The sequence below is a fragment of the Harmonia axyridis genome, chromosome 5 (assembly GCF_914767665.1).
Source record: "Harmonia axyridis chromosome 5, icHarAxyr1.1, whole genome shotgun sequence".
NCBI classification, from domain to species: domain Eukaryota; kingdom Metazoa; phylum Arthropoda; class Insecta; order Coleoptera; family Coccinellidae; genus Harmonia; species Harmonia axyridis.
This window is the reverse complement of record NC_059505.1, coordinates 9,080,452-9,101,414: the sequence shown is the minus strand read 5'-3', so window position 1 is coordinate 9,101,414 and position 20,963 is coordinate 9,080,452. Positions and strand designations below refer to the sequence as shown.

The 20,963-nt window shown below is 33.0% G+C and overlaps 2 protein-coding genes across 3 annotated transcripts in view; one reads left to right on the top strand and one right to left on the bottom strand.

The window, feature by feature from the left end:
- The window catches only part of LOC123680482, a 129,571-nt gene extending 115,657 nt beyond the window's left edge, over nucleotides 1-13,914 (bottom strand). Inside the window, exon 1 of one of the 2 annotated variants that reach the window (XM_045618406.1) lies at nucleotides 13,608-13,914. The gene's annotated coding sequence lies outside the window, so the exon portion shown is untranslated. The remainder of the gene's footprint in view (nucleotides 1-13,607) is intronic. The other variant, XM_045618403.1, reaches the window with a different exon arrangement.
- Nucleotides 13,915-17,962: 4,048 nt separating this feature from the next.
- On the top strand, nucleotides 17,963-19,702 carry LOC123680479 (peroxisomal membrane protein PMP22). The gene is made up of 4 exons (XM_045618400.1): nucleotides 17,963-18,254; nucleotides 18,312-18,407; nucleotides 18,773-19,055; nucleotides 19,432-19,702. The coding sequence occupies exons 1-4, from the start codon at nucleotides 18,166-18,168 to the stop codon at nucleotides 19,534-19,536; spliced, it is 573 nt and encodes a 190-aa protein (XP_045474356.1). The 5' UTR covers nucleotides 17,963-18,165; the 3' UTR covers nucleotides 19,537-19,702.
- Nucleotides 19,703-20,963: the final 1,261 nt, after the last annotated feature.

Genomic DNA, 20,963 nt, shown 5'->3' with positions numbered 1-20,963 from the left:
AAATTATTCACGTTTTGATTGATGGGTTTATTATAGTGTATTACATTTTTTATGTGAATTGCTTTCCTTTAACTCATATCATAGAGGCTTCTGTATACTGATTAGTTTTTTCCTCGTAAACCAGTAATTGAAGCATTCATCGTGTTGATTATACAATCTCGATCTTGATCTAGGTAACTGTTGAATTTAATTTTCGATACGTATTAATTTTCTATTAATTCCAAAATGGTTTGAAATTTCACCAATTTGAGCAGCGGAGGATGAAATTGGCGATCGTATAAAATGAAAAAAGAATTAAAGAGTATCTATGATCGAGATTTTCTCTGCTACTAGTGTGTAAACCTTTTAGCAGTAGGAATAGAGGCTTAATTTATAGTCCACCATGAATAATGAATGAATTTGGTAATTCTAAGCTCTCCACAGCACAGATGCCTTCCGAACAGGTACCTATAACAGTTATATGAAATTTTTTCGTTTGGAAATTTTAATTATAATAATTTCAAAGCAACATAAATATCAATATGAAAGGACAATCACTCCTATTCTGTAGCTCCAATACAAACGAATGATGCTGATCGTAATATGAGAAATCGTAATATTTCAATTCTATCGTATCCAAATTTGGTTTTCTGGGTTCTAATTCTTCTTCTAGCACCCAAATGTTATTCGTAATTGATATCCCTAGTAATTCTACTCGAGTTACGTTACAGAATACCAATTCGAAACGAGTCCGGTGCATTTCTATTCGATTCATACCATCTCTATTCGATTTGAAGTTACAGAATAGAGTAGAATGTCTATGTCAATGTCAAAGACAAATTTCAAATTTCAGATAGCAATTGCGAATCCTGAATAATATAATAATCAATTCGAGCTTATAAAAAGTGTGTTCATTCTAGATAATCACCTATGCCAAATTATGTAGATACTCCTTCAATAAACCAAATTTAAGCACTGCTAAAATTGTTGAGTTTAGAGTGTAGGTACAGGGTGTCCTAAATTCGATACTCACTGAAAGCATCTCGAGAACTATATAACTTCGAGAAAAAATCTTCCAGGATCACTTTTTTCGAAATAACAAGATACTAGAAAGCAGATCTTAGATATATTGATCGTTCTCGAGTTAGAGGGCGTTTCTGAAAAATGCAAATTATAAAAAATCATGATAGAACATTTAACATTCTATCTCATTTCCCAAATAAAATTTCAAAAACCTTATGATAAAACTAATTGTACTGAATACCAAAGATAGGACATTCAGTATTGTTATACATTTCTCTATTTTCAATTTCATAGTTTTATGTTTATTTAGCAAAAAAATTCAGAGTATTAGAAGTCCCCCAAAAATTTCTGAAAAACTGTATTTCTAAAACTAAGGATTACCTACGAACTAAATTGATAGATAGATATATTATGTTCATTTTACATGTATACATATTTTGAAATTAGGATTTTAAATTTAATATTTTTTTATATTTAATTCATAACTATGCTTCTTCATCAAGATTGTTTTAATGTACAAATGTAGAAATCTTATTAAATTTTTTTGAGAATAACGAAAATAATCAACCTTTGTTTAAAATATACAGCGGTATTTGGAATATGATATGATCACTTTGGGACAACGTGAAAAATATCCAGAAAAACGTTAAATATGAAGGACCTTTTTCAAAAAGTCTCATGTCTCTACAGCGGAGTCTACCCGACAATATAAGATAAGTTATATGATTGGATTTGATTATTTAGGGTGTTTTGCCCAATAGTCCTTTTTCACACCATGTTGTAAACTATCTTGGACTGTCAGTTATCGTATTAGTTTTTAGAAAAAGCTTTTGAATGCACCGCTATCAGGCAATAAACTTCATCGTGCATAAAGCACCAGGTGTGACTCTTATGAAGTGAAAAATAGTAAGTGTCATAGGTGTATAGGACAGAAATAAGTTTATTGCTCTCTATAAAACTTCCCTCATTTGAAGTAGGTATACAATGACTTTATTATTTCGTTAGATTTTTCGGTATTCGGAAATGTAATACATATTTGTTTAAAGCCCAATCGTTCGTTAGATTCTATTGAAATTTTGTGAGTTTATGAAGTTCATCAGAAAAGCGAGTAATCAAATTCAAAGGACCTCGCACGTTTTATATGGGAAATGGTTTTCCGTGAATTTGGCTGAATTTTTGATATTTTGAATTGAGAAAATAGTAATTCACGTAATAAGTCCGGAAAATAGGGTTTTTTTGGACGAATAGACAAAATTCCAGGACTAGCGTAAGCGAGTCCTGGAAGTCTGTGAGTCCAAAAAAACCATTTTCCGGCGTGTTGCGTACAATATTTTTTCGTCAACCGTGTAGAATAACACTATCGCTGCTGCTTTCCATATTTTATTGCGATTGCGATCAAAAAACATGAAAATTCTTGACAACAAATTTCTTATGAACTGTCAGCCGTTATCTCGGTTGCTATGGTAATGATCAACTGCATTTATTAAAAATATACCTACCAAGATTTTCATATTCACAATGACACGAACGACGTGATTCTTTTCCGGCCTAGTCCGGGAAGTACAGTGCATCCCATTTTGGGTGAGACAGCCAGGTTTCTCGCTTGTTATTTAAGATAGAGCCTTGCGGTTTTCACGTTCCTGTCCTACTTTTTCGTGAAACTCAAGTTGGTCTAATCAGATTCTGCATAACTGTTTCCGTTCAAAAGATACAGGGTGATTTTGGAAATTGATACTTTTCGGACCCCTCCTTTATCTCCGAAATTATTAGAAATAATGCTGAGCTGAAAACTACGTCTGAATCAGAATTCTGCGTAGAATCCAGTAGCGTACTCAATATTTTTTTTCGGGGTATGGTTTTGAAGATTCAACACAAACTTATGTTTTTTTTAATGGAACACCATGTGTATCATTACTTCGTTGAATTCGTTATTTTTTTCCCTTCCGGGAAGTGCTCACTTCCCGGACGGTTGCCGAAAATAGTAATTTACGTAACAAGTCCGGAAAATAGGGTTTTTTTTGGACGAATAGACAAAATTCCAGGACGAGCGTAAGCGAGTCCTGGAAGTCTGTGAGTCCAAAAAAACCATTTTCGGGCGTGTTGCGTACAATATTTTTTCGGCAACCATGTAGAATAACACTATCGCTGCTGCTTTCCTTATTTTATTGTGATTGCGATAAAAAAACATGCAAATTTTTGACAACTAATTTCATATGAACTGTCAGCCTTTATCTCGGTTGTTATGGATTCTATGATGCTTTTCCGGCCTAGTCCGGGAAGTACGTACTTTCCGGACTAGGCCGGGAAATGCTACTTTCTCAGAGAAAAAGCGTCCGGGAAGCGAGCACTTCCCGGACGGTTGCCGAAAAATATAATTTTTTATTGCTCTCTGAACCATAGAATATCTTTCAAAGGAAGGAGGTATTTCATTATTATAAATATTATTATTACAAAATGGATAAGAGAGGAGGCATACAAGCCTAAAAATCTCAGGAAAAAATACAGAAAAATTTACACAACACCAATACCCTAAAATGAAAAAAATGAAATTAAGAGTGCATCCAACACATTTTTCGATTTTATTTGGTTGTTTGCAATGAGGGTCGAAGAAATGCCAAGATGTAAAAAACTACAAAGACGAAATTTTCGTTGGTTGTCGAGATCATTGCATTATTCATTGAAAGTTTGTCTATTTCAATAAAAATATGAATTTTTTACGAAAGATACAAATTTTAATTCAGAATGTTCTTCTTCCGTGAATTGGTACTGAAATGTGGAAATCTTTCAAGCATTAATTCATGATTTTTATATGCTCATTCGTTTCCTATAGAAAATTATTCAAAAAAAGTGATTAATACCATTGCATAGAACCGAAAACATTGCCACTGTGAGTGAAAGTGTTGAAGAAGATCCAAATTTGTCCATTCCTCGGCGCACACAACATTTGGGCCTCTCTTAAGGCACGCTATGGCATATTTTGATCGATATTCTAAAAAGTGTATTTTATTTACGTTTACATTCAGAACTACAAAATGGATAACCCTCTACCTATCAATGTCATGTATTCATTAACCGAATTTTTCGAAGGGCCAGTTAATCATCTTTAAAAATAAAATTAATTTCATTGAAATTAGCCTTAAGAAACAGAGAGGAGATAAATAACGAACTGAAATGAAATGGACATTCCAATAAACACGCATGTGTTTTAGTCTTCACCATGAAGGTACATAAAAAACCAAGCAAGAGTAGAAGCATGGAAAAGAACATTTAAATTGCTACGTATACTTCTCACTTGTTCCTACTGATGGGATCAATAAAAGCGAGTCCAAATAACAGCTCCTAGATAAGGAAGAAACCTATTATACAAGAGATCATGTCACGCAAATTATTGGGTAAGAAAAGAATCATCAAACAAGAGGAATCGTGAACTTAAGACATGAAAATGCAGCGATCTTTACGATGTGCATCGGAGAATAGTGACCTTAGTGATCTAGGTACTGTTACATATTAATTAAGAGTTCCCATAATTGAAAATCTCAATAACTGTATGCTGTGTTTCCGTGCTCAGATCGTCTGGCGCATGTTGGCCGATATCTTTTTATTCCTTCCTCAAAGAACGAAGAAAGACTACGGAGTAATTACTCAGAGTTTTATAACGCATTTTTCAACCAACTGAATCAGAGACAAGAAATGATACAATATGCATAAATTTGAATAATAAAGGCGTTCCTAGTTGATCGCTACTTATAAATTTTATATTCCAAATGAATTATAGTGTGTGAAGTTGTCTTAAATTTATTTGATGTAGAAGAAGGAACAAGCTCCTGAGTTACGAAGTTTCATATTAATGATCAGGAATGGTTTTTATGAGAGGATATTACCTCAGGCTTCACATTGTTACCATAGGAACATCAAAAGTCTAAAAGTTGTAGATTGTTAGATACTTTTTATCTTTCCACCTGAAGAAAATATAATAATAATACATGACGGTGAAATAACTGCCGAATGATTAATGCAAAATTTTTCTATGAGCAGATTTGATTTATTATTTCATGTCATTTTCTGGTGTTCCTCAAGATTCTCATTCGCGGCTAGTGTCTTTCATAATATACATACTTTTGACGATGATTTCAGAATGAAGTGTAAATACAGACTACAACATCACTTTTCAACAAGATCTAGATAATTATTAAAGTTTATTGAGGCTACTCCATGAAAGATATTCAATATAAATATCAAAAAATTGGCAACTTTGTCTTTATTCCTTCACAATGATATATCTTTATGAATTATTTGGTTTATTTTTTTCTTGGAATAAAATTCCGATTCTAAAATTGACAATATTAATTTAATTATTAATTGGTTATTCATTTTATCATTTTTAGAATTGGAATTTTATTTCAAGACAAAAATAAACCAAATATATCATGAAGATATATTATTGTGAAGGTATAAACACAAAATTGTCATCTTTTTGATATTTATACACTGTGTCCGTAAAGGATGGAACAAATTCATTTTTAGCTAAACAGGCCATTTCAAGAAATAATCCTGAAACACGTCGATGTTTCATTTTAATTTACCGTATTTTAAAATAATAATCTGATAAACAGGGTGAATTACTTTCGAGTAAGGACGTCGCCGTCTTTTTTTTTAATGGAACACCCCCATTTTGTCTAATTTTCCGATTACTCTAGCTGAACTGATTCCAAAAATGTATCACATGTTGATTCCAATTGGTACAGAGTGGACAAAAATACAATAGTTTTGTGTGTGCTCATAAAGTAACGCGTAACATTCTTCATTAGTTAAATTAACAATATTATCAGAAATACTTATTGTCTAGCGGCAATTGGTTCGAATGTAACACCCTGTAGTTTGTTACATTTTTAGATTAATAAAAATGTATAAAAATAAGAAATAATTTCTTTCATATTCTGTCTTCTAGACACAAGTACCAAACATGTTAGGAAACACCTCATTTTTATTGATCTAAAAATGTAACAAACTACAGAGTGTTACATTCAAACTAATTGCCGCTAGACAATAAGTATTTTTGATAATATTGTTAATTTAACTAACAAAGAATGTTACGCGTTACTTTATGAGCACACACAAAACTATTGTATTTTTGTCCACCCTGTACCAATTGGAATCAACATGTAATACATTCTTGGAATCAGCTCAGCTAGAGTAATCGGAAAATTGAGACAAAATGAGGTGTTCCATTTAAAAAAAATGTCGGTGACGTCATTACTCGAAAGTAATTCACCCTGTATATTAGATTATTATTTTAAAATGCGGTAAATTAAAATAAAAAATCGACGTGTTTCAGGATTATTTCTTAAAATGGTCTGTTTAGCTAAAAATGAATTTGTTCCATAGTTTACGGACACAGTGTATAGATTTTCTAGTGATCTCTTGTAATATGATTCTCGATATCGTGATATATCACCTTTCAAGTAGTATTTGAAATTTCCATTCTATAACACGATAGAAAACCAAAATATTTGCAGCTCTGAAAAATTATTTTAACCCGGTGACAATATAACAAAAAATTCCTGTGATGAGTGTTTCCTACCTGTTTTTTAGATTCAGTAATCTTCGTAAATCGTGGGAACACAATAGATCGAGGATATAATCCTCCAACGATTCACGCATTCCAAAATTGGTAAAACTGAACATTCTTCCACAATCGCCTTAAGGGGAATAATTACGATGGCTCTTTCAGCCTGGATAAATCATAGGAAATTAGTGTAAATAAGTCTTAATTGTACGGATCACGGTGGGGCATAATCAAAATTCCATTAGAATTTCTCAATGATCATTACATCTGTATACATGTATATTAAAGAATAGCAGATACCCACCGGTATGTATCACATTACTAGGATACGCGAGTCATTTGATATGTTATGAAACAGAATCATGCAAGACATAGTAATGAATAGGTGAATATCATGGTAATTGAGAGATTACGGATACACAGAAGTTGGAAAGTGGATATTGTTACTTGATAATGAATGTGATCACCCCAATTTTCTTCTCGAGATAATTCTGTGGTATCGTATTCATTCTGAAACATTGGTACAGTACCTGTTCCGAGAAATTTTTTTTTCACAGCACCAACTAGTTACTTTTTATTTAAAAATTCTGATAAAGAGAATAGTGGGGGAAATGCGGACAAAATGACATACTGTTTTGTTTTTCAATCATATATTTTTAGTTATTGCAATAATACTCCCATTTTGGTGCTGAATACTAACTTTGGTTAATTGTTTTTAAATAGTATAAGCTGATAATTGAATTAAAGTAAAAAAATTAAAGATATAAGAAATTATTTTGACTTCTAACAAAATTCATTTTGTCCGTATACTAAGGACAAAATGACATACTATAGGGTGTTTTTTTTTCGAGGTATATAACTTTAAGTTGGCATTACTGTTCAAGATGGTTTATTTTATTGATTTATTCTCATTTTGGTTTGGCAATTCATCATGAATAGACTCACGCCTGAACAACGCTTGCAAATAGTGCAATTTTATTTCGAAAATAATGGTTCTGTGTGGAATACGTATCGCGCATTACGTCCATTAGCGATGAAGCGCACTTCTGGTTGAATGGATGCGTCAACAAACAAAACTGCCGCATTTGGAGTGAAGCTAATCCTTAAGTGTATGTCGAAACACCGTTACATCCAGAAAAACTGACTGTTTGGTGCGCTTTATGGGCTGTGGAATCATTGGTCCGTACTTCTTCAAAAACGATGATGGCCAGAACGTTGCAGTCAATGGTGATCGGTATAGAGTCATGATTACTAACTTTTTCATTCCTGAATTGAACAACCATGATGTCCAGGAGCTGTGGTTCCAACAAGACGGCGCAACATGTCACACAGCTCGTGCCACAATCGATTTATTGAAAGACACGTTTGGTGAACGCCTAATTTCAGGTTTTGGACCTGTGTATCGGCCTCCAAGATCTTGTGATTTAACACCACTTAGACTACTTTCTGTGGAGCTATGTAAAAATTCAATAAGAATATCGAAAAAAAAGGGGACATCACTAACGTTGAGTCAGGAGTTTTTGAGTGCTTGTTCATTTGCGTCAATTGCACCATTGGAGACCACAGAACATCACAATTACTACTTCTGATATAATAATATTTTCAAAGAATATGATTCATTCGTCCCTCATACTAAATTTAATTTCATTGAGGCAATCATTGCCTGAAGAAATAGAGATTCGTGAAAACCATTCGTTAGTTGTGACCTCGACAATTAGAACATAAAGCATCGATCAACTACTACCAAACAACGAAACGCTGCACTACAAGATCTAACAAAAATTCGAGGATAAAGTACTCAATTCAAACTAAATATAAACATCAAAAAAATCGAAAACGTTCGAAGTTTCCTTTGAAGTTCTGAATCGCCTAATTAGACTCTGACAGATCTCAGATTAATGATCCCGATTTCACCGATGAGATGAAGTAATAAATTTTGTTCTAGTGTCCATATTCACGTGTAATCTGAATTAAATTACATCAATTCAACTTTTTTGAATGCCGGTGATTTGTACAATTCAGCAAAGTCACGAAACGGCTTGATATAATGAGAAAGTGATTTGCAAAAGATGTAGTTACAACAAGGTACTTGTGACGTTAATAGCTGTTACATATATGTTTTGCCTTGCCTGAAAAACCTTGCCTCGTACAGAGTATTTCTTATATCGAAGTGTTTCTAGAGGAAAATCAGTTTGTCAGAGTATTTTCTGAGATTGGAATTGATCCAATCTAGAATTGTGAAGGTTCATTCTACATCTTCTATTTGTCCTCATTGATTCGACGTTATCTCTGAATATCCTCTATTTATGCTCTTGCTTTCAAGGATTTTTATAAAATAATAAAACCCAACTCATACTCAAAAATGAGAATAGCATTAACATGAATTTGAGAGCTTAATTACAGATATTTTGACAAAATCAACGAGGTTTTTCTATAAGAAGTTTATATAAGTCGAATTTTTGGACGAAAAATACATTATTCTTTTCTTTCTTATTCGACAGAATCATAGAGTATTAAACATAGATAGAGGAAGTATACGCAATTTTTACATGTCCCCAACATGATTAGATTACGTTGTCTGATTGTGATATATTTTCAAATCCACAATTTCACTATATCGTTATGAATGTATATTATATTGAATGAAATATATTTATCTGAGTGATTCCCGATTAAATATGCAAATTTGAATATTTGGAATCTGATATTTTTCATGATTGACGAATTTATAATAAGTAGAATATTTATTATTTTCTGTATCTACCTGGTGAAAACCAAAGTTTGGCAACTTTTGCTCTCCTAGAGTCATCGGTGGTTTCACATCGTTTGGCGTGCTTGAAGTTTCTGAATTTCTGATATATTCAGGTATTTATTTCAATACATTTTGAGTTAATATGAAACGTTGATTCACTTTGGGGCATAAGAAGTGCGTTCTTTGTAGAGAAACTCGCGAATTGAGTGAAATATTGTATCACTGATAAGTTTTCATTTCCGCGCGCTTCATGTCTTTGATAGTTCAGGTTGGAGACAAAATTTACTCACTGAAAATGACATATGCTCCCTCTATTCATATTTATTACTCTGAGGAAAGAAAATATAGAATAGGAACTTATCAGTTGGTTGTAAATCAACTACACTTATATGAACCTTTATCTTCCAAAAATTAACAACGACAGAATATATTCATCATAAACTTTTTCAAATACCATTGCAAAGCAGAGCAAAAAGAACCTATATGAAAATAGTATATTGTGCAACAAGTGGGGAAAGTCCAACTTTTCTCGCGAGTGTGGAAGTTTGTGGCACGAGCCTGAAAGGCGAGTGCCGCAAACACACGAGCGAGAAAAGGACTTTCTCCACATGTTGCACACTATACTTTTCCTACAATTGCACAAATTTCAATAATTCAAGTAATGGACTTGATTCAAATCAAAATGGCCTTCGTTGACAGTAGGTGCTAATTTATTGCGTTTCCATAGAAACGACTCAAAAGCCCAATTTCATTGGTCTACCAAACGAGGTGTGGGCAAAGTGCCGTGAGAAATAATATTTCCCACAGTATGAGCAATACATAGTTTTGAAATTGAGTAAACTATGAAGAATATGCCACTTTTCATAGCATTTTTAGGAAAAATATATTTCGACCGTTTGGCAATTGTTCAATCAATTTTTCGAAGAAATCCAACTTACCTCTGCGAATTACAAAGTTATTTCGATGTATTACTGTGAAAATTAAATATTTGCATTATTCAATAGTGAGTACGTAGGATTTTTTCGTCTGGGAAATACAAGACTTGATAAAGAGTTTTGCTTTTGTAAATAATCTTTATATCTAATGCGAACTGTTGCTAAAAATACGAAATAACGTTAGAAATCAAGGAATTATATCAAAATATACGTAATAATCTTGATTTCTTACGTCAGTTAGGCTTCGAAAGTTACTAAAACTTGATATTAAGTTATCAGAACTGCCCCTATAAAAAAAATAGAAGGGCGACAATCAGAAAATACTCGACACTAAGGTTTCATTGACTTTCTTGCACGTAACTCTTTTAACTTTACAATGGTTACGATATCTTTTGATGCTCAAGAGTAGATTTGAGATTTTCATCATTCTAAATACCATATACATAAAAAAAATTCTGAATGAATAAAACTTATCCAATTTAGAGCACTATATTTCAGTGATGCAAGCAAATACCAGAAAAATAGTTATGTAGCACCATGGTAATCATTAGGTTCTTCTGACCTCGAAAATTGTAACATAAAATATCGATTAACTCTGTCTAACCAACCCATCATTGGAGTGGGCTTTAAATTCCCAAAAAACGTAACGGTAAAACACTTAATTTAAACTATACTAATCTTCCTACCCTACCCAACAAAATTGGAAACACACCAAGTTTCTTTTGCGGTTCTGAAACACCTAATTAGACTATAGTAACATGGCTTGGATTAATGATCCTGATGTAGCATTCACTTTCCTCCGATGAGATAAAGTAATAAATTTCATTTTAGTACCCATATTCACATGTAATTCGAATTGGATTCTATCAATTCTACTGTTTTGAATGGTAATTTGTACTACTTAGTTGTTACGAAGTGATTCACAGAAGGTGTATAAATACCTTAATTACAAGGTATTTATATAGATAGATAATAATATGAGTTTATAGAAATACACCTATATGTGTATGTATACATAATATAACAGTTTTTTATAAGTAGCACATTTTCAATATATTATATTGAAAATGTGCTACTTATAAAAAACTGTTATTTGTTTATAGAATAACTGTTTAAAGTATGATAAAACGTTCGGTTGATATAGAATTTTCAAATTTCTTATTTTCATAGAAAAACAATTTTTTGGATTTAATTGAGCTTCAAAATTTCGTTTAAATTTCGAAGAAACTCCAATTCCATTTTTCTAATGAGAATAATATTTCGAACAATATTGAATCAAATGTCCAAAATGCTCATCGTTCACCTCCTGACAATGTACCATCTTATTAACAAATTCTTGAGTCACTCTTTCCAAGACCTCTCCTCGTATTAGTTCACATTCATCAATAATATCCCATATAAATTAAAAAAGTTGAGGATATTTCCGGTTCAACCGGAAGTATATTATCAACAAAAAATTGTACATCATATGCATTATGAGCCATTTCACTTACCTGCAAAATTTCATAAATATTGTCCTTTTCGCTCAAACGATATTTACTTGGTTCCATACGTTATCCCAACCCTGTATATACTTTCATGTATTAATGTGATACAAACTGCACCATATAAATTTGATTTGATAAATCAAAACATTGCTTATGGAATATTGGCTTAATTCAACACGGTTCTATAAAAACAATATTCTTTCATTTTAATATTGTACGTATCAAATTATAGTGTATCAAATTTGGAGATATCAACTAGCGGTTAAGCAAGTAACACTTTCACTAGCATGTGTACCTTTTGAATTATATTTTTCAGGGAAAAGTCCTTGTTGAGGTTTTTCAAGAAGTAAATGCGGAAATTTCTAATAGGTTTGAATTCTCTGTGATCGCTAGGTCAATCTGCTGTGATTTCAGTCAAAATTAAGTGATAAAGATTAGGGAACATCAGAGTGTTCGTAAACATTTTCGTCTGTCAACAATCACTCCACAGAGTGTTCTGAATATAAGCTTGCTTTTCATACTTTTTGTTCACGCCTGTATATAACAAAAACGAACTAACTAAGAAAGGCATCTGAACAGTTATGATCCCGTGAAATCAAGCAACAATTCAAAAAATATTGCTAAAATCGGCCAAAGGGTTTAAAACAAAATGAATCACAAACTTTGTTGATATCTTGTCCGTGTTCCTTATTTTGCTGATGTGTATAGAGGTGTCTTCAAATTAGAGCAACAAATGAAAATGACAGCTTCCTCGGATCATTATAAGAAAAAAAGTCCTATGAACATGAGCTCGCAAACGCTTGAGATTTGAAGTTTGATTTTTCTTCAAATTTTTTTTCATAGTACCTTTCCTTCACAAGATATTCAATTTCAATATTCATAAATATTCAAATTTAAAGATTCCATCATGTGATTCTGGATGCAAACCTATAGGGTTCTGGATTCTGGAAAAGTGCCTGATTCATTTCTTCAAAACTTTTTTTCAGCAGACCACTGGTAATTTAGAAAAAATGTAAAAATAAACTTTGGTCCAGTACTGAACTTTTTGGTTTCTTGTAGTTCTGTCATATCTGCTACTGATTTCGAGAAAAAATTTCAAACAATTCTCTAGTAATCCTCAGGATAAAACAAATCATTATATCTAAATATCCAGTTAGTAAGCTGTGATGAATAAATTAATCATAAGTTTTGGTATTCAATTACCCAATCTGTAGCTGTATATGTAACTTGTATATCTAATCATTACAAAAAAATGTTGGTTTTTTTCAAGTTTTTCTCTCATAGCATCTGCACAATAAAAGATATTCAACTGAAATTTGACACAGTTGCTCCAATTTAGAGTTGAAATCAAATGAAAATGCCAATTTCGATTGCAAATCCACAGGGTATCCACTTTTTTCCTCCAGAACTTTCTTCTGGTGGACCAATAGTAGTTTTAAAAAATGTAAAAAAAAAACTATAAACCGATATTAAACTACTACTATTTCGAGAAAAAATTTCAAACAATTTTCCCGAAATCCTTGGCAAAATTCAAATCATCATAAAAGTCCAATCAGTAAGCTGTGATGATTAAATTAAGTAATATTTTTAGAGCTTATTTTCCCGATATGTGGCAATGATTCATAAAGATTCGATAAACTCGTATTATCATCAACCCAAAAAAGAAGCACCCAGTATCTCGAAAACAAAGCGTTCGCTAAACCCATAATTGTAGGACTTTTTTCCTTGAAATTTTCCAAGAAATCCCCATTTTCCTTTGTACCTCCAATTTAGGAACACCCTGTATTCAAACGACCAATTCGAACTACCATCCAGTCAAATCATCAAACAAACCGAATCATCACAAAACGTCAAATAATACGTACCAATCAATTTCCCCCAAATACAAATCCACGAAAACAACGTCCTTCGCAGACACTCAGTACACTTTCACTCTCGCTTCGCAAAATCCGAAACGGCGAAACTGTACAACAACGTACCAAACAACAATAGTCCTTCGTTTTGTTTATTTACAACCGCCGCTGCAACGTCCGATAAGCTCGCACGTGCTGCGATCCTGCCACGAATGCGGAGCTTTAGGTGGAGAGACGTTAACGCAAGCCGGACCCGAGCCCACTGAGATCGGTCGGACTTACCTGAAAATAACGCGCGATGGGATGACGGGGGATCTAGCGTGCTTTGGGCTGGAACTGAACGAAGAACAACCGGTGGATGGGCACGGTTGAGAAGCTCGGTTCAGGGACGGACCCGCGGGGGCAAAGGTCGCGAACTGTATGTCCTAGGTGGAAATTGTTGATTAGAAAATCCGCCGAGTGACAGGAGCGTAGGTATGGGAGGGTACTGGGTGTAATTTCGCTACCAACCACACTGCAAAACCTTCCTGGTCATCAATCCTAACTTGGCCACCGTTTCGACTACGACCGTTTTTGCTTGACGTTGTCGTAAGTGGTCCAATTTTTTCACCAACCACTTCAAAAATGCGTCGATTTTGTTGCGATTCAACAGCGATTTGCAAATTGAAATTCTATTCATGAGGTTTTGTCGCGTTGAGAGGGATTACCACCAAGTGGTTTTTCGCGTATCAGTTTGGTACAACTTATACATTTATGATTCAAAGTATTGTCCATCGCTGGCCCTTACTTCTCCCATCTTTCGGGCAGTGTACGAATCCCGCGTCATCTTTTGAAGCGATCCACGAATGGATATAATTTTTTACTTCTTCATAAGACCGGAAGTGCTAGTCAGCCAGGCCTTGTGCCATTGATCGAAACAAGTGATAGTCCAAGGGAGCAACGTCTGGAGAATACGTATGTCCAATTTCCCAACGTGGGGTCGAGCACTGTCATGCTGTAAAATCACTTTATTGCGGCCGTTTGTCTTCCAATGCTCGGCTCAAATGCATTAATTGCGTTCGATAACGATCTTCTGTGAATGTTTCAGTCGATTTTAACAACTCATAATACACTACGCCGAGCTGGTCCAACAAATACTGAGCATGAACTTGGAACCGTGAATATTCGACTTGGCCTTTGATGTGAAAGCATGACCGGGATATCCCCATGATTTTCTGCGCTTGGGATTATCATAATGAACCCATTTTTCTCCTCAAGTCACAATGCGATGCAGAAATTTCTTCAGTCTTTACCTTGCGCTTGCAAGGGTGAACAGCTGCTTAGCTGGTCACAAGCAAACAAATACCGTTCAACATCTCTCGTCTTCAAGTCGTACGGCACCCAATTTCCTCGGTTCTGAATCATTCCCCTGACTTTCAGGCGTTTTGGAATGGCTTGTTAAGGCACTCCAAATGATCCTGCCAATTCTTGTTGCGTTTGACACGAGTCTTCAAGTATTGCCTTGAATTCTGCATCTTCGAAAACCTTTTCTCTTATTTTCTTCCACCTCCATGCGGACCATCGACGTCAAAATCGCCGTTCTTGAAGCGTTGAAACCACTTTCAGCACGTTCTTCCACTAAAAACGGCCTCACCATAGGTATTTGAGAACATTCGTTGAGTCTCAACCCTAGATTTCTCCATATTAACGCAGAAAATTAAATCCTTCTGCAAATGACGCGAATTTGGCTCGTAAGCTGACATGTTTAATCGAGATAACTTTATGATGCAGACACGAACCGACTAATATTTCGATGGCGTTATGTTTACAAATATGTACCTATTAAGCATCTTGTATGACATCTACTATATTTATTTCGAATTAAAAATATTCACGAAATATCTCTAATTTAGATTCGAACTGAGCAACCACGTGGTGATATTCCCTCTTAACTCGTATGGTACCCATTCATCGAGTTTCTTCTTGAGGCCAGCCTTATGCAAACAGTTTTTATGCAATCTTTAGCTCTTGGACAATCGAAACAGTGCTTACATGACGGTCAGACTCGACAATAATGTCCATGATTTTATCAACATTTTCTACAATTGGCCTTTCTGTGCGTGGTGCATCTTTGACGTAGAAATTACCGGAACGGAATCGACGAAACCAAAATTGCGCGTGATTTAAAACAACATTTACAGTTTCAGCCACCTGGCTTGCATTTTTTGAAAAACTCTAAAATATACCACATTTTCTCTTTGCAAATATCTATTTTTGACACGTGCTCAAACTATATTTAATCAACTTATCACAAAACTGTCAGGAAAGTTTTTGTAGTACGAAATCTCATGTTTCTAATTCCATCTATTGGAGCCATAGAAATATAATACATATATTATGTTTCTATGATTGGAGCCCGATCGGACTCATACAACTCGAGATACAAATAACTATTGGAAAAATAATGGATTTCTTTTCACTACACCTAATATAAGGTAGAGCCGCCGCCAGGACTGGCCAGCCGGACATTTTCCCGGGGCGCCAAATTCCTGGGGCGCAAAGTCAGTTAAAAAAAAATGACATAATATTTTACACAAAAATATTTTCTCAGTGATACCGCTTTTTGCATTAAAATTAAAAAATCGCCAAGCACCAACATTATTGAAGAATTCGAATAGGCGCTCTCAAAAATTTATGAAAATACAAATAGGTACTAAATTGCACCTTCAAGAACTTCATCGTTTTTTTTACTATAAAGCGTCCTACTTTTAAACAATTAAGCATCCGCAAAACAGACTTTGATAAATTTGTGAAGGTGATTTTGCGTTCAAAAATACGTTTTCATATTAAACTAAAAAGATGCCTGAGGGGAGTAACAGAGGCTCCTTCAGAGAAAATTCAAGAACCCGCAATTCGAAAGCGCTAAAATATGCACCATCGACTTGACACTGTATTACGGTTGAGCGCTGAAATTTTCGGATTTTTTTCAACCCAGAACCATTAGGTTTGGGAATACACAGATTGTACCATTTTTTCTTACGAAACGCCATGCTTTTTATTGAAATTTCAGATTGTATGGAATAAATGAACCCAATTTTGTTCGAAGTTTCATATACTTGAGCCTGAGATGTTTTAGTTTTTCATAAAGGGCTCACCCTATATTTATCATATGTTAGAGATAATAAAATTTGCTACCTACAAAAAAAAAGAAAACATATAGGTACCTACCATTTGGATTAAGTTGAATATTAACATTTGAATAAATCATCAATGAATCGTCTGATTTTGAACACCCAGTAGAGTTCTCAATGATTATCAAAAAATCATCAGTACTTATCTCCTTTTTTTTCTAGTATTCAATTCATATCAATTTATAAATTGATAGGTCTTTGGAAAACCTAAAAACTGAGAATGAGATTCTGAAAGTGAATACTAGAAAAATGAAAAGATTTTTTGATAATCATTGAGAACTTTACTGGGTGTTCAAAATTAGACGATTCATCGATGATTTATTCAAACGTTAATATTCGGTAGGAAATTTTATTATCTCTACCATATGAGAAATATAGGGTGAGCCCTTTGGAGTATGCCCAGTATTAACTTTTGAATAAGTCATCAATGAATTGTCTCATTATGAACACCCAGTAGAATTCTCAATGATTATCAAAGTCTTCAGTACTCACCTCCGTTCTTCTAATATTCACTCTCGAAATCTGATACAAATTAATTCATTCATTTCGAAGTTATAAGGTTTTTTCTAAGACTCTTCAATTTATGAAAAATCGGAATATTTCAAAAAGTTTTAAGTGGTAGGTACTTATTTCCAAACAATTTGAAAATGTAGCTCTAACGTAGCCAAATGTTATTGTGTCAAAAAAAAATTCGAAAATTTCAGTGCTCATTAAATCGAGAAATATTCAGTTATAGAAATGATTGTCTCAGCTGCAAAAACATTTTTTTTCTGGCATATACCAAAAAATGTCAATATTAAAGGTATATATATATAATCTGTATCCCATTTGATACCTTTCGGTGTATGGGTATATTAAAGGTACGATTAGACAATTAGGGAATTGTAACTATATACTCCTCTATAATTGGTCTATAACAACTCAGAATAAAAACCCGACCCTTGATTTGGCAAAATTTACTGATAATTCCATTGGTAATCGCGAGAGGATAGACAGCAATCTCTCAACAGAGGGCGCGTAATATTTTGATGAATCTTCTCCATTGTGATGCGGGAGGCTGCAACCAACGTTACACGGAGTCGTTGCTAAGGTCGTTCGCGGACTCCAGTGAACCCAAATATGTTTCAATAGTGAAACATCTATCTTGTTGCCTAAACTTGCCGCTCATTAGTGTTCAAAAGAAGAAATCTTCAATTCAAAATTATCCCATTAATGATAATAGTCCTGTTGATCCATAAATTTTAGTTCGAATGTAGATATTGAACTTAGCTGAGGTCAGATCAGAAGATTTCTTGACTTCTTGATTTCACTTTTCAATCTTGGGGTTATAGTCCAGTGTCAAATAATATCTTTTACACAAAATATAGGATTGACCTGAAATTTTTATAAAACATACTAACATGGTGCTCTCAAAACCTTTAATGAAAGTACTTGAAATTTATTTTGGTGAATTGTATTCTAATCCAATTAGAACAAATGCAATAACTGGGTGAGTTGACCGAAACATTTTTATTGAAAATTGATTAATGTTATGTTTCATCATTAGGGCTCTGATAGCTGCAGGAGGAAATTATGCATCACAATTTTTAGCAGGGAAAAAAGTTATTAACAACCAGACAATTTTAGCCTATGGAGCTTTTGGGTGAGTTGATTTCTTCTTTCAAATAATTAAAACTGTTATTGTGAAAGTTGAAATTATCTAAATGAATTCAATTATCCATATATGATCCCTGGATTTTCAAAATTTCCTCTATTTCCTCAAGGGATTAAGAAATTTTTTATTAATAAATATTCCGCTTGGTGTCATTAGAAAAAAAGATTTGATAATGCTTGTATAGATTTTATGTTGTTACATTGGGAATTGCAAGTACCTATGTAAAATTTAATTTTTTTATGGTGAGTTTTTAATTTAATATTTCTTCCAAATTTCATAGGTTATAGATTAGAAAAGTGTATAAATCTTGAAATTGATTGCTTCATGGTGAATTTCTTAAATATTTTTTTCAGACTTTTATTTGGGGGAACCATCCCTCACTTTTTCTACTTAGGTTTAGACAATTTAATCTCTGAAGAAGCGGGAATGGCTGTAGTAAAGAGGTTTTTAGTTGAAAGAATTATCTACACCCCACTATTTCAAGCCTTCTTTCTATATATGTTAGCTAGGTTTGAAGGTAAAGACCACGAAACTGCTTTGAGACAAATAAAGACACTATACTGGAGTGTCCTAACTACAAGTTGGAAATATATTAGTATTATTGAACTCATGAACCAAATGGTGGTTCCACCTGTGGTAAGTTGTGAAAAGCTTTGTCAACTAAATTATATTGATTTTTACATAAATTTATGTGTAAATATTTTTGTATTATGATTATTTCTACTGTTGCAAACTTTGAATTATGGTTGAATATTTCATATTTAAAAAAAATATCTTGATATGTGAAAGAAAATATGGAAATATCAATGAAAAAACCTCGATGAATATCCAAAGGCTAAAATCGAACCTCTGCATCATCTGTTCCAAAATGTGAATAAACAAAAATTTGTTCCCTTTGACAATTCCAAATGTTTATTTATTATTAAAAATATCCAACTGATTAGCTTTAAGAAATAAAAATTTTAAGTAATTTCCAGATTTTAACATATATTATATTTTTTATCAATTTCAGGTCCGCTCTCTTGTGACAAATCTGATAGCATTCTTTTGGACAATTTATATTTCAAATAAAAGGAGACAAGAAGAAATAAGAGCAAGCAGAAAAATCAAGAAGTGATCATTTTAAAATTTCCTTTGAATAGAGAAAGAAAGTGATCATAAAAAGCATTTTAATAATATATTTGTCCAAGTGTTGATATCCTTTATATTATTTATGGGTTGTTTCGGTTGATTTTCATATAGATTTTTTGGAAAAAGATATTTTAATATACATATATATGATAGTTTTTTATTGAATCCTTTATTCAATTATGTTGGTAGATAGAGTACCTCATATTAATTAATTAATTCAAATCATTGTCTCGAAATATTTGAAGGTTTATGAAAAAAGGAAGTGTTGAGATATAAGTTTCACTCAAAATATATTTGAGTTAATAAAAAATAATACTTAATTAATTCTCATAATGAAACATTCTATGATTTAAACTGGTTTAAAATCCCAAGATGGAAATTATGGCTTCCTAAAACAAGATTAAAATCTCTCTTCCAATCTTCTTGTATTGTCTTTATCTTGAAGGTTGAGAGAATATGCTAAAATTTGCATTTCTGAATACATTTTGGGGTGTGCCCACTTGATGCAATTCAGCTCTTTAATAAAACTCAAGTCTATGGGAAAATTTCAGAAATTAAACTTGCTTTCAAAACCTGGACTGTAAATTAATATCTTCATAATGAATTATTTATTTGAATATTGATATAGAGCAATTTAAATTTTTCAAATTAATTTTTTAAGACAATTAGGCAAATCTGAATTGGCAGAACAGTTAAAAAATTAACAAGCGCTATTTATTGGCCATCAACAGTATTAGTCCTGCAGCCATTGAAAAATTATTACAGCAAATTACTGTTATAACTATAGTAATCACAAAAAAGTACCTGTTTTATGTATTGTTTTTTATTCTGGCTCTTCTAAGCCTGTACAGTTAGGTGAACCAGTTGTGTTCTCTGTAGGCTTTTTTACTGTGTCCTAACACCACTGTTCATTTTTTAGAGGTAAGACCAAGAAACTGATTTGAGACAAATAAAGTCACTATATCGGAGTGTGCTACTTACAAATTAGAAATATATCAGTATTATTGAACTCATGAACTAAATGGTGTTTACTCCTATGTTAAATTGCGAAAAACTCTGTTTGCTCCAGAGTCATAATATTATTCAAGCTGAGAAATATACACTTACCACATCTCATTCAAGTTGGTTGACAAAAGATAAGATTTTGTTTTCACTGTCAAGTTCTAATTACCCAATAATTTCAATTTTCAGTAATCTTACTCCATCTACTTCAATTTTGAAGTAATCCAAAATGCTGACATTGAGCCTAAGCAGCCATAATCAATAATTTACAAAGTAAAAATCCATAATTTCGAAGTTTCTCATTTAACTAACCACCTTTTACATCTACCATATAATAAAAGACAGTTGAATCAGTCTTTATTAAGTAAATAAAGAAACAAGTGCTCAGGAGAAACGCTCAAACGCTAGCCA